Source organism: Chenopodium album, chromosome 16 (assembly GCF_948465745.1).
Source record: "Chenopodium album chromosome 16, dcCheAlbu1.1, whole genome shotgun sequence".
Classification (NCBI taxonomy): Eukaryota; Viridiplantae; Streptophyta; class Magnoliopsida; order Caryophyllales; family Amaranthaceae; genus Chenopodium; species Chenopodium album.
Genome location: NC_137849.1, coordinates 4,702,674 through 4,717,944, shown reverse-complemented (window position 1 = coordinate 4,717,944; position 15,271 = coordinate 4,702,674). Strand labels below are relative to the sequence as shown.

Genomic DNA, 15,271 nt, shown 5'->3' with positions numbered 1-15,271 from the left:
TTTGTTGAAACCCAATGCCTACATTCTTACATATTAGTGATTTCATATAAAACGAGCAGAAGGGTGCAAGAAGAAATACAAGATAACACAATGATGAACCTATGTTATTAATGGCTAACATATTAAGCTCAACTTGGACTTTTCAACACTTTTTTATACATATTTCCTCTCAGCAGCTCAATGTCAACTTCAGAGTAACTCTGGCAGTACATACTTATCTAAGCACATATCTGAAGTCCAGAAGAATAGCTTTAATTTCCAACAAGCGCCTCTGCTTTCTCCAACCAAACATTGTATATGTCATCAGAGAACAGTACAAAATAAACCTGAAAAGAGATTAAGATCAATCTTCTTGATTATTCAAAGTTCATTGTTGTCATTAGATTATAATGCAGCCATTGTAACACAATGCTGCTGCAGATAGCGGCAAGTCATGATATGAACTGTTTGTTATCTAAATTTCTACCCAACTAACAGCACACGGAAGATGGGTGGAAATTGGGGAATGGAACTCGTGAGTCGTGACTCCAAAGTCCAGATATTGAAGCTAATTACCAATTACAAGAGCACGAGGGCAGATTTGAGTAAAATCTGATAACTATACAGGATAAGAATGTCGATGACTGGATATGAATATATGATAGTTCCTCAAAAAAAAAAAAAAAAAAAAAATGTATATGATAGTTCCTTAGTAAATGAAAGTGCATTATGCCTCTGCTCCTGGATATTGTTGTTGTTACCGGGAAGAGGGAGAGAGAGAGAGCACAATTTGACAATATAATATAATGAAAGAAATATCAGACTTTGATAGAGCAATTTGGTACCTCCTTGAAGTCATTGGCGAATTCCTTAACTGTGGATATGGCAATATTGGCTGCTTCATCATAAGGATATCTGCAGAAATTCCTTACCAAGTTAAAACATAAAAAGAGTAACTAACATCTCAGCAGCCTATAATGATTCCTTAAAAAAAAAAATTTAAAAAAAAAAATCAAACAATTACAAACTATATACTCCACCCGTTTCAAAATGTAAGCCTACTTTGAAATTCATGGCACTTAAGCTCTGATGTTAGCTAAATGTTCTTAGGCACAGCATGATTAAGCATCAGATGTTACAAAAAACATACTCTGTCATCCCATATCTAGAAACTTTCTTCAGCATTTACAAAAAATACTATGGATATTTTAATCAACTTATTCCTAAGAAGGGCAAATTATGGAACGATTATCAAATTCAACTTAGGCAACATACCCATAAACACCACAAGATATGGCAGGGAAGGCTATGTAATGAATGTTGTTCTCTTTCGCAACAAGCAAACTATTTCTGCACGAGACACAAATAATATGACTTAATAAGTAAGAAAAGAAAATGACCAATGGCACATATTGAAGCACAAAAGTTACTTGTAAGCATTCTTCAGCAAGGCCTCGGGATTTTTGACAGCATCATATATTGGACCAACAGTGTGGATTACATGAGCTGCAGGTAATCTGAAACCACTGCAACATGATGTAAATTATGTTAGTAGGAGAAAAAAAAAAAAAAAAAAAAAAAAAAAAAAACTAACAGATTAACAAAAGTATTTCTGCACAACAATGTGTACAAATAGGGGCACTTAAGACACTTAGACACATACGGAGTGATCCTTGCTTCTCCAGTGGGACAGCGAACTCCAGGGCGAACTTCAGGTACCTTATAACATGCTTCTTTAAGTTCTGGACCAGCAGCTCTGTGAATGGCTAAACAAAGAAAATTAACATATTAAATCATGTCCAACAAAAAAAATCAGCTCATCAAGTTATTCTAAAGAAACGGTCAATGACTGATATACCTCCGTCTACACCGCCTCCACCCAGCATTCTCTCATTTGCAGCATTAACCTATCAAACTATGGCTTCTTAAAAACAAAAGCCTATAACTGACTTAAGGTAAAATGTATGTGTGATACATAAGTCAATACAATGAGAATTGAGAAAAGACAGCGAGTCCACATCAACCTTTATTAAGTTTTAGAAACAAGTAGTGATCAGCTTATCAAACATTTACGAGATTAAATCCTAAATAAGAGGGACTATTTGTCAAGATAAATCCCAATGTATCACTTTCAAATCGATAAAGAAAAGATATTTACAGCCTAAACACCTAAGTTTCTAAATCATCTCTATTATGTGTGATTTTTGTGCATTATTGTTCTAAGCCATAACATGAGCTAATAGCAAAAAGAAAAGGAAAAAAAAAAAAAATACCATGGATCTCATCTATGACAAATAATCAATTCACGGCGTGACAAAACCAATACTATAACATGGCATGAACAAAATCACGTCTTAATTCATGTAGGGGGGCCTTCGCCATCCCACGAAATAAAACTCTCCTGATTGCATACTAGTACACGGACCGATTTGCATGTGACAAGGTTCTCTTGCTCAAATTTTCCAAGGGATTATATATGCAACAATAATTTTTTTTACAACAATTTCGTATAGTATTAGAAATTAAAAAGCTACCAACGTCATTTTTTTTAGATCTATAAATAGACACTCATATTGATATATTTTCTTACTTGTACACTATTCATTCCACTTCGTTAATTAATTATAATATTCATATTTTCTTTTTTGCTAATTAACCAAGGTTTCTGCCTTATTTTTATATATAATATTATTTTAGATATTGTCATTTTACTTAATAAGAAAGTGTTATTCATAGATTCAACAAATAAATGAATCTTAATCATCCTTGTTTTACATATAATTAAGGCAATAGCAAGAAAATTAAAAAATAATCATCCTTGATTTACATATAATTAAGGCTATAGCAAGAAGGATTTTTTCTTTTTTCTTTCTAAAAATCTAAATATTCCTTCAGTGAGTTCTCTATAACTTTTTCATATATATAATCATGTCCCCCAAATTCCATCAAGATGATAAACGAAGGAATGAAGGATAGAAAAAAATGCTCGTATGACACGCCTATCTTAAGAGCAAGAGCACCAAATCCAACACAACAAAATGATGCATCATTAAAGTAGAATTGGTATGCTCCAAATCCACTCACCCAGCTTTTTATACTCTCTCTTAGCTTAACCAATTTTGTCTTATAATTTTCTGAAACTACATATTTATAGAGTATGAGTATATAAGAAAATGGAGGTACTATAAGTAACTAAGGTAAGGAGAAAAAAACTAGACTATATCAATATGGGTGTTTATTTATAAATCTCAAAACAAAATGACCGTTGGTAACTTTTTGTATTAAACTTCTAATTTTTACTAAAACTAATGGAATATATATTTTGCATATAATGCCATAGGAAAAGCTAAGCAAGGGACGGATGTCACGCCAAGATCAATCTATGTGTCGCATCAAATAACATGTGGGCTTCACAACATGCATCAAAATTTATCGGTTTAGCTTGCAATTAGCCATACCAAAAAAAAAAAAAAAAAAAAAAGATGACCAGCACGGTGCCTGAATCCATTATTAGAGGTTGTATGGTCATATCATATCGGGTCAAACTTTACTCTTTTAGGAATTTGTACTACTCTTATCTCTATAACACATTAGTTATATACTTCATAATATAGTTTGCATTACATATTATAGTGTATATATTACTTGTTACTTTGTATTATCCAATCTCTAATTTGCTAGCAGGTTCAAATGCCATGTTATTCCAATACTAAATATTATGTGGACATTGCTCTAAGGGCTACACTTATGCATCAAATACATTTCCTATACTAATACTTCATAATAATTTCAAATTTTACTTACTACGAATCACGCATTGTTAGGTTTTATATAATTATATGGCTCATTTAGTACGAAGTATTTATACTTTTAGATTGTATCTAGCATTTTCAAACTCAATCATACAACAAAATCAATTTAACTAAGCAAATAAAAATAACAGATTTGATTTCCTCCATATAATCGCAATCCAATCAACCAAAAACAATAACAAAAATAAATAAATCAATCCATAATCCATGATCAACAGTCTAAATACATTAGTATTTAAAAAATTCGACGTGCAAACAAAAACCAAAAGCAAAAGCAAGGAGGAGAGAGAAAGAGAAGAGGACTAACAATGGCGTCAGAGGAGCCATCGACGGACCACTGAGTGATATCGCCCTTCTGAATCTTGAGATGGCTAGAAGAAGACAGAGCGAAGTCCTTCGAATCCCCTGAATTAGCAGCAGTCGACATTGCAGAAACCCTAATTTTGGAGAAAATGGCGGGAAAATTGGAAGGTTGATTGAAATTGGGGAAGAATGTAGGAGAACGAGAAGATGGGTTTGGAAGGAATTTGAGAAGTAATGCTGCTCTCATTTCATTTGTGTGTTTTGTTAGAGAGTGAATGATTGGATTGTGAATTTTGATACTCAAACTAATGACTTGATTGACTTCTAGAGTATAGTCACTCACTCACTCTAGAAGTTTGAAGCAATAGTGTTTGTTTACTCGACTAAAGGCGAATTTAGAGGTGTCAATTTGGGTGTTGAGTTTAATAAGGTCATATCTATTTCAATTTTTAAACTTTAAGTCATGTTAAATTATTGTATTCAGGCAAATTTAAATCTAAATTGAATCTTTTTTGGGTTACATTGATCGGATCAAGTTTTTGACACAACTATAGGTGATCATGATCGGAATTGGATATTACATGTCTACATGAGAAGTGATCGGTGAGGAGTTGTGCCAATTCAAGCCTTATTTTTTGGCTCAAAATTTTTAACAAGATTCAATTAATGTTAGTTGGAATTTTTGGGACACAAGGCAAATGTAAGTACCAATTGATCAAAACTTAGGTTCAACGTGTTATGTTTTTTGTAAGGTCTATATCAATTGTGTCAAGACCAGGAAAAGAGAAGACATTGGGCTTGTAAAAAGGTTTTGTAAGCCAAGCGTGAATATGATTTGCAAAGCCTAACTAAAATTTGCTAATTTAGACCTAATTTTTTCGATCAAAATTTAACTCGACCTAAAGTCTGACCAAGTAATTTTCTAAAAATGTGACCAAGCACAACCACAACTCCATAAGTGTACATGCATGTTATATTGAGTCATATTATGTTTACATGCTTAGCCCTTCACTTATTAATGTCATGCTTTGTCATGATGTATAAAATTTTATCGTACTTGATTCACTCAAAAAGTTAAAATTGTATAAGAAAACGAATCGAAAATGTGCTAAAATGTTATATTTATGTATTTGGATTCTTAACCCTTCCCCGATTAATTCTTGTTTGATTTTGTTAAAACTATTTTCATTATCGTTAATTGTCAATTATAAATGTCGTATGACTTTAATTAATAAAATGTAGAGTTTTTTTTAGACTTTTTTTTTTTTATTTTTTTTTAAAAAAATATATGTTAGTACTAGTAATTTTCAAAAATTAATAAGTGGTTATCACCAATAGCCCATTTACGAGCCCATTGGCTGTTCATCAAACACCATTGGTCCATCATCACCCAAGAGACCGTGATCCACAACCAAACTATTTTTTTCTCAAAACGTTTGACCATCTAACTTTTGTCTCTTTTTGCATATGGTCTCAACCTACTAACAAAAACGAGGTTAGTGTTAAAATTGATCTGATTCAAAGTAACTCAATTCGAAATAACTTGATTTAGAATTTAATATTTTTAAACATAATAATTTAGCATTAAATCAAATCTATAATGCTCGTAGCTCAACCCATTAATCCATTATAGTAAATTGTTAAAAATTGGCCCAACTCGAATGATCCAAAACACATGTAGAATATGAGTTGATCTTAAATATATTCTTTATAAATAAAATTTATTTAACATGACTTAAATCTGAAATAGCTCAATCCAAATTCACTTACGACCCAAATTTAAAAACGAAGGGAGTATCCATGAAAATAAAACGAGAGGGGCGGTAGAAATGACATAGCATATTGTTGGGACAAAAACAAGGGGCTGGGAAGTACATTGCACAAAACAAACAAGAAAGGAAAAAAAAGAGGAAGAATCACGAGGAAAGGTGACCTACATACGAGTATATTGGGATGCTAACCCCTAAAAACAAGGGGCTGGGTAGAATGCTAAGGCACATGGAGAGTGTTTGGGTCTCATTTAATTTACCCTTCACCTCTCTATTTGTAGTGGGCCCTTTTTACCCTGCTATTTTGCCGTTCAACCATCCAAACACCCAAACGTCGTCTTCTTCTTGTACTACCACATCTCCATGTTTTTAACTTTCTTTAACTAGGGTACTACCACGCAAATACTTAGCATTCTACCCCTATTTTTTGTAGGACACTTTCATTTTCATACAATCATACAACTATTGGGAACTTTTTACAATTTGAAGAAGAAAAAAGTATTTAGAATAATTCTAACTTTGTCTCATCTGCTAAAAAAAATTATAATTTGAATTATTTTTTAATAGTTTGAACTTTAACTTCAATTTGCTTGTAGTGGTCTTAACTTCAAATAATAAGTTATTGAACAAGCGACCACGCGTCAGCACATTATTATTGAAAAAATTAAAATTAAAAAACATTCCAAACCTAGCCCTCTACCTCCGATTGAACAACCCCGACTACCCCAAGCAGTCCTCCCTTTAACCCTTCCTTGTCCTTGTCTTTTTCCCAGCCTCAAAAACTAGCTTATGGATGGTGGGATTTTCGAGGTTTCAAGGAGGGCTTGTGGATGGTGTTTTTCGTGGGTTTGCGGGGATAAGGAGGGGGGTTGGCAAGCTGGGCGGGGAAGGGAGGCTTTTGGCGCCAGAGGGGATGGGGGCTGGGCGCTGACAGGGAAGGGGGTGGCTAGCTATAATTATTTTGATTAGTTCAGTTCAAATCGTTTCAGTTAATTCAACAAATTTTATTCCAAAAGAACGGGGCTTAAATGACTAAGCAGAGAAAATTCTTCCTCCGTTTCATAATAATCAGAACTTTTTTTTTTTTTTTTTTTTTTACATCTGTTTCATAATAATTGTAACACTTTCTAATTTGGTAAGGGGTCTACCACTATTTTAATATTTCTCTCTCCCATTAACCTCACTTGTATAAATATTTTATTGTTTTTCTCTCCTACCAACCTACTTAGACCACTTTTTTTTTTCCCTTATATTAACTATACTTTATAGGAAAATTTGTAAATAATAATCTTGTTATAAAATATGTTAATAATGGATGGTCATTATAGCTTGTAAATATCACTTTTATGACTATCTTAAGTATGGTTGTAATAGCACCCTTGTAATCCTCCTTTGTCATTAGGTCACATTAACCCTCTCATGAATGGACTCTTCATTGTCCATATAGGTTACAATGTTCTATCATGTATATATATAGGTGACTAATGAAATGGATGAATATAGACATAACACTATTACCTCTCTACATCTCTCTCTTATTCTCCCTTTCCCCTTATTTTATAATACGTTATCAGCACCATTGCTTTACCTAACAAAAGTCGGAGGAAAACATAGTCAAATATCATAACACGTTATCACGGGAACAAAATCATCTACTACGTATGTAGGTTTTTTTTTTATGTATACTATTTTAGATTCTTACAAATTTTGATGAATTATGGCACATGTTTATGTTAGCTATAATCATGAATTATGTCACTTTATTTTGCCGCAAGTATACTGCATTGTTGTGCTGCATTGTTATATTATTTTGCCAATATTGCTATGCCGCATTGTTATGTATGACTTTGCTATAATCACGAATTATGCTGCATTGCTACATACACGCTACTATATTTTATTATGGTTGCTATTTATTCAATATATTACCACGTACACTTTATTACGATCCGTGCAATGCTCTTGATTAGTGTTTCCCCAGTTTACTTGTTTGGTTAAGTAAATATGATTATTATACATATTAATATAGGATCTTAATGTTAACAATTCTTTATATTATGTATCTTTTGGATATTGCTTAATTTTTATTTGTTTATCTTGCCATTACTTTTTTTTTATTATCAACCATTATATTTTGATTTGTATCTGTTTGATGTTTTATGAGATCTAATTTTGAATATTATTTTATATAGTGAAATATGTCGAACCTTGCCAAGCTTGAATTTGTGGCTCTCGATATTACCGGAAAGAATTATCTATCATGGGTGTTAGATGCTGAAATACACCTAGATGCTAAAGGCCTTGGTGAAACCATTAAGGAGGCTAATGAGGCAACACCTCAAGATAAGGCTAAAGTCATGATTTTCCTTCGCCATCACCTCCATGAAGGGCTCAAAAATGAATATTTAACTGTGAAAGACCCACAAATCCTTTGGAGTAATCTAAAGGAAAGGTATGACCACCAAAAAACAGTAATACTCCCTAGAGCTCGTTATGAATGGTTGAATTTGAGATTACAAGATTTTAAATCTGTTAGTGAATATAACTCAGCTATGTTTAAAATAACTTCTCAATTGAAATTATGTGGAGAAAATATTACTGATGCAGAAATGCTTGAAAAGACATACTCCACTTTTCCATGCTAATAATATTGTCCTGCAGACACAATATAGAGAAAAAGGTTTTAAAAAATATTCTGAATTAATATCTTGTCTTCTTGTGGCTGAGCAAAATAACGAGCTGTTAATGAAAAATCATGAATCACGTCCTACTGGCTCTACTCCATTCCCTGAAGCGAATGTGACAACCCATAACGGGAAAGAAACTAAAAATAGAGACCATTATTCCAGTAGCAGTGGTCGAGGTAGAGGTCGTGATCGCGGTCGTGGCCAATGGCGTGGTCGCGGTCGTGGGCGTGGTTTTAGTGGATATGGTAGAGGTCGTGGAGGTCATTACACAAATTATCATTCCCACCAGAAGTGGGAACGTAGGGATGATAAAGAGAAAAATGAGACCAATATATGTTACCGTTGTGGAGGAAAAGGGCATTGGTCTCGGGTTTGTAGAACTCCAAAGCATCTTATTGAACTTTATCAAGAATCATTGAAGAAAGGAAAGAAAGTTGAGGCAAACCTTGTTCTTGAAAATGGTGAAGGTGATTTTGATTTTGGCAATGCAAATCATTTCGATGTTGCTAATTTCCTTACTTCCCCGGAAGGGAATAATTTTGATTTCGGCAGTACAACTCATTTAGAAGTTGGTGATTTCTTCAATGCCCCGAAAGGGAATAATTAAATTTATATTATTTTATGTCAACTTTAAGTATTAGACTTTATTTAGTTATTTGCTTATGTTATTTTTTATGGTTGTAATAAGGACTTTATATGTTTTATGAATTTATAAACTATTTGGGTGTTTTTATTGAATTATTTATTTTATCATCTTTATTTTTATGCTTAATATTTTGACATATATTTTATTTCATGAAGAACATGGATATTACTCAAGTTCAGTTTGCTATGAATGGTGAAGAATTATGTCTTGCTGACAGTGCAACTACTCATACAATACTTAGAAATAAAAAATATTTCTCTCATTTGATGATGAAAAGGATTAATGTGAGTACCATATCGGGTAGTACAAATATCATTGAGGGCTCCGGAAGAGCCACTATAAAATTGCCTTTGGGAACTGAAATTAAAATAATTGATGCTTTATACTCCCCATTGTCTCAAAGAAATTTATTAAGTTTTAAGGATATTCGCAACAATGGTTATCATATTGAGACAATCAATGAAGAAAATAGCGAATTCCTTCAAATCACAAATATAACTCAAGGCACAAAACATGTTTTGGAGAAACTCCCTACATTCTTCAGCGGTTTGTACTACACAAAAATCAATACTATTGAAACTCATGCTATAGTAAACCAAAAGTTTACTGATAATTTTGTTGTTTGGCATGACCGGTTAGGCCATCCCGGTTCAATAATGATGCGAAAAATAATTACGAATTCATGTGGACATTCTTTGAAGAGCCAGCAGATTCTTCATAATAATTTTTTATGTGCTGCTTGCTCAGTAGGCAAGTTAATAATTCGCCCATCACCAGCTAAAATTAATTTTGAATCAATTAGTTTTCTGGAACGTATACAAGGAGATATTTGTAGGCCCATACATCCCCCATGTGGACCATTTAGATATTTTATGGTTTTAATTGATGCATCAACTAGATGGTCACATGTGTCCTTGTTATCAACTCGTAACCTGGCGTTTGCGAGATTACTTGCCCAATTGATTAAGTTACAGGCACATTTTCCAAATACTCCTATTAAGACTATTCGGCTTGATAATGCTGGTGAATTTACATCTCAAGCTTTCAATGATTATTGCATGTCCATTGGGATAAATGTTGAACATCCTGTAGCACATGTTCATACACAAAATGGTCTGGCTGAGTCATTAATTAAACGTCTTCAGTTAATTGCTAGACCATTGCTTATGAAATCCAATCTCCCAATTTCTGCTTGGGGACATGCTATATTACATGCAGCAGCACTAATTCGCATTAGGCCAACAAGTTATCATAAGTTCTCCCCATTACAATTGGTTTATGGTCAGGAACCAAATATTTCCCATCTAAGAATTTTTGGATGTGCGGTTTATGTTCCAATAGCTCCACCACAACGCTCTAAGATGGGCCCTCAAAGGAGGTTGGGGATATATGTTGGGTTTGAATCCCCGTCAATAATTAAATATCTTGAGCCTACAACAGGGGATTTATTTACGGCTCATTTTGCAGATTGTCATTTTAACGAGTCACTTTTCCCAACATTAGGGGGAGAAAAAAGAGAGCTGGAAAAGGAAATTAAATGGAATGAATTATCATTATCCCATCTTGATCCTCGAACTAAACAATGTGAACTGGAAGTTCAAAAGATAATTCATTTACAAAGTTCAAAAGATTATCTCTCAAAAAAAAAAAAAAAAAAATTTTGCTAATGAGTCTAAACCACGTCAGAAACGTGGAAGACCAATAGGTTCCAAAGATAAGAATCCTCGGAAAAGAAAAGGAGCATTGATTAATGATGGTCAAATTGAAGAAACAATTTCCGAAGGATCTCCAGAAGAGAATTTAGACATGATACAGGAAGAAATTCAGGTACCTGATAATGAAGAAATTTCAACAAACTATATCATGTCTGGAATTACATGGAACCGAAATCAAATCGACGTCGATGATGTTTTTGCATGCAATGTAGCATTAGATGTCATGGATAATAATGAGGATCATGAACCAAAATCCATTGAAGAATGTAGACAAAGAAATGATTGGCCAAAATGGAAAGAAGCAATTGAAGCAGAATTAAAATCTCTTGAAAAAAGAGAAGTATTCGGACCTGTAGTCTGTACACCTGAAGGTGTAAATCCAGTGGGATATAAATGGGTCTTTGTGCGAAAGAAAAATGAAAAGGGTGAAGTTGTAAAATAAAATGGTTGTAAGATCACTTGAAGTAGATAAAGATCCATTCCGACCTCGGGAAAATGATGAAGAGATTCTTGGTCCAGAAGTACCATATCTTAGTGCAATTGGAGCGCTAATGTACCTTGCAAGTCATACACGACCCGACATATCATTTTCAGTTAATTTATTAGCAAGGTTTAGTTCATGTCCAACCCAGAGACATTGGAATGGAATTAAACATTTACTTCGTTATCTTCAAGGCACGAAGGATATGGGTTTATTTTTCCCAAAGTTGTCCAAAGAAAATTTGATTGGTTTTGCAGATGCAGGTTATTTATCTGATCCTCATAATGGTCGATCACAAACTGGATATGTGTTCACATATGGTGGTACTGCCATTTCTTGGCGTTCCATGAAACAAACCATTGCAGCTACTTCTTCCAATCATTCTGAGATTTTAGCAATTCACGAGGCTAGTCGTGAATGTGTATGGTTAAGGTCGGTAATTCAACACATAAAAGAAGTTTGTGGTTTATCATCTGGGAAGGAGGCACCGACAACTTTATATGAGGATAATGCAGCTTGTATTGCTCAACTTAAGGAAGGATACATCAAAGGCGACAGAACAAAGCACATCTTACCCAAATTTTTCTTCACTCATGATCTTCAGAAGAATGGAGATATAAAAGTATTGCAGATTCGTTCAAGTGAGAATTTAGCAGACTTATTCACTAAGGCTCTTCCGACAGCAACATTTAAAAAGTTAGTTTATAGTATTGGATTGCGTCGTCTCAGAGATCTTCAATGATATAATAATGAGGGGGAGTAATTGCGCGCTGTACTCTTTTTCCCTTATCCATGGTTTTTTCCCACAGGGTTTTTCCTGGAAAGGTTTTTAATGAGACAGCATATATGCGCATATTCTATTTTAAGATAATGACCATCCAAGGGGGAGTGTTATAAAATATGTTAATAATGGATGGTCATTATAGCTTGTAAATATCACTTTTATGACTATCTTAAGTATGGTTGTAATAGCACTCTTGTAATCCTCCTTTGTCATTAGGTCACATTAACCCTCTCATGAATGGACTCTTCATTGTCCATATAGGTTACAATGTTCTATCATGTATATATACAGGTGACTAATGAAATGGATGAATATAGACATAACACTATTACCTCTCTACATCTCTCTCTTATTCTCCCTTTCCCCTTATTTTATAATAAATCTCAAGTTTGCTCCATTTTTTTTTTAATAATCCCAACTTTGGGGGTTGTTTACTTTCTTTAATCCTAAACCAGTCAACAAAAGTCAATGACCTATTATAACAGATTATGTGCCATGTGTCAAGCTGTAATTGGTCAAAAAAAAAGAAAAATTTAATAACAAAATAAAAACCAATTTTTTTTTTTAAGAAAATTAGAAAATCCCTTATCCCTCATACCGGCCCGCCCTAACCACCACCTGCCGCCAGCCGGCAGCGCATACTCCTCCCTTCCCTTCCCCAAAGCTGCGCCAGTCTCCCCCCAATCTCCCTGCACCGGTTTTGCGACCTACCCCTAATCTCATCCTTTTCCGAAAACCCCCACCCCGATCTGGTTCTCAACCTCCACAACTGAAAATCCGAACCTCCCTTGAAACCCCTCTCCCACTCCCAAAAACCCCCACAGCCTTTTCCTCACCGTCGAAAACCCTATCTGCTAGGGTTTTGGGGTAAGGGGAGTGGTGGTTGGAGGTTTCCGAAGTGGTGGAGGGGTTTTAATGGTGGTTGCGTGTGGGTTTCGGGGAGGGGGGAAGGTGGTTTAAAAGGAAGCTGCCGGATGGGCGACGCCAGTGGTGGGGGAGGGCCGGCGGTCTGGTGAGGGAAAGGGCTAGGTTGGGTGGTGGCTGGAATTTTTAGGGAGGTTGGGGTTTTGGCTAGATTTTTTTTGTTTTTTTTAAAAAAACTAATTAACTTGTGACAAGTGTCACTTATAAAAAAAATAAAATAAAAAACAAATCCATTCTACCGGTAATCGGTATTTGGGATTAAAGAAAGTGAACAACTCTCAAAATTGGAATTATTCCAAAATAATCCAAAATTGAGATTATTAAAAGAAAAATAGAGCAAAATTGGAATTATTATTTACAAATTTTCCTACTTTATATGGGGTATTAAAAAACATTTACCCACTTGCATTTTTTTTTTTTTATTAATGGAAGCCTACAAGCCTACTCTATCTTTTTCTTAATCTTACGTGCACTTTCTACCGTTACGATTATTACGAAACAGAGAAAATATAAGCCATACGTAACAACACCTTTCTTTTCTTTTTTTTTTAGATGAATTTAGTTATGGAACAACATTAAAGGTCTAAAGTCAATAACAATGTATTTATAGGGGACATATATGTAAGATATTGTGTGGAGATATAGGGTCTGAATTCTGAATTCTTGATACTACTTGTCCTAGACTCCTAGTTAGTATCTTTTCCTGAATTTATATCCACCAAAACTTATAAGATTTTTTTTTTTTTTTTAAAGGACAACTATTTCTTCCTCGTGCTTATATCAGTTATATGTCCCTCCTTTTTTCGTGAAAAGAAAACTTCACTATCTTTGCCAATAAATTTGCATTTAATCTGGGTCAAAGAGGTTCATGGAAGCGTGCATTACTTCTACCATTAACTCAGTAGACTCAGTTGGCTAATTAAAGGAATTTATGTATCTACTTATGCACATGTAATGTAATTATGTAACTAATAATGTATTGTACCTACAAGGCTACAATATTGTATGGATATAATTGATACAAGTACGAGAATATGACACCATAAAAATTAAATATGTGACAAAATTTTGTTACAATACGTGCGAGTAAAGAGAAATCTTAAACATCATCAAATAATAGTCAAAAAATTTATATTAATCAGTTAATAGTAAAAAAATTAAGTTCCAAATTAAAGACCTTAACCTAGGTTACAATATGACTAGGGTTGTTTGCGGCCGGTTTGAAAATAGTACCAAACCGCAATTATAACCTAACCTTTGGCATAGTGTGGTTTCAGTTTAGCCACATTTTTTTAAAAAAATTACAAGTATTTTTTTTTTAAAAAAAAGCTTTTATTTTATTTTATGATTATTAATTTATAATTTTAATAATAAATATTTAAGGAGTATTTTTTAACCTTTAATTATCTAAAAGTCAAAGATTACATCGTACTTTTAATATCTTTTATATATTTATTTATTAAAACATAGTATAAAATGGCTTAATGGTTTGTGGTTTAACGGTTTACGGCTCTAAATCGCATATGATTGTGCGATTTGGTCTAAAAGTTTTCAGAAACCAAACCTATACCAACCTGTGAATCCCATTTTGAACATTATTGAAAACGACACTACAATTTTTAAACCCTAAATTGTGGTTTGGTGCGATCCAAACCACACTCTTGAACAAAAACCTAAATGTGACAAGAATTTAGGCCCAAAAAGTAAATGCCAACTCTTACAAAATAAACCCACCTCCATTCATTAAGTTAGAGCATGTAGACTACACATACTCCTCTCATTTTGCATTAATCGCAATACTTTCCTTTTACTCCCTCCGTTTTTAAATACTTAGCTTGCTTTATTTCTCCATGCATGAAGTTTTAGGAGAAAGTAATTAAATATGGAGGTAATGGGGTTGGTGGAATAATAAATTGTAAAAAGCAAAAGTAGTGGAAAGAATTAATGGAAAGATAATATGAAATTAATACATACTTCGTATGATTTATGTTGGGTCCATTAGTTATAAGAAATGAATTAACTATTGTAAAAACTTTACAACTAAGGAAATAGAACAAATATTTAAAAACAATTGAAAATGAAAAGTGGAACAAGTATTTAAAAAATGGGGGAATACATCTATTTCATATTAATTGCAACACTTTTATATTTGAAAAAGACCCATCATTATT

General features: G+C 33.5%; 2 protein-coding genes across 2 annotated transcripts in view; both read right to left on the bottom strand.

Annotated features, from left to right (window-relative positions):
* LOC145586119 (superoxide dismutase [Mn], mitochondrial-like) overlaps positions 1-15,271 on the bottom strand; it is a 62,913-nt gene that overhangs the window by 34,723 nt on the left and 12,919 nt on the right. The window lies entirely within an intron of this gene.
* On the bottom strand, positions 98-4,354 carry LOC145584729 (uncharacterized). Its single transcript, XM_081641533.1, has 7 exons — positions 4,099-4,354; positions 1,838-1,886; positions 1,643-1,745; positions 1,410-1,505; positions 1,255-1,329; positions 825-894; positions 98-326 (listed from the first exon to the last, which is right to left on the bottom strand). Exons 1-7 carry the CDS (start codon positions 4,339-4,341, stop codon positions 252-254), a joined length of 711 nt encoding a protein of 236 aa, XP_081497659.1. The 5' UTR covers positions 4,342-4,354; the 3' UTR covers positions 98-251.

What these genes read in the sequence shown, in the direction of transcription:
- LOC145584729 (XM_081641533.1), bottom strand. Translation starts at nt 4,341, where the DNA reads ATGAGAGCAGCATTACTTCTCAAATTCCTTCCAAACCCATCTTCTCGT. An exon ending in TGGAGGCGGTGTAGACGGAG is followed by an intron (nt 1,746 to 1,837) that starts GTATATCAGTCA and finishes TTCTTTGTTTAG; the next exon opens with CCATTCACAGAGCTGCTGGT. An exon ending in GGAGAAGCAAGGATCACTCC is followed by an intron (nt 1,506 to 1,642) that starts GTATGTGTCTAA and finishes ATCATGTTGCAG; the next exon opens with TGGTTTCAGATTACCTGCAG.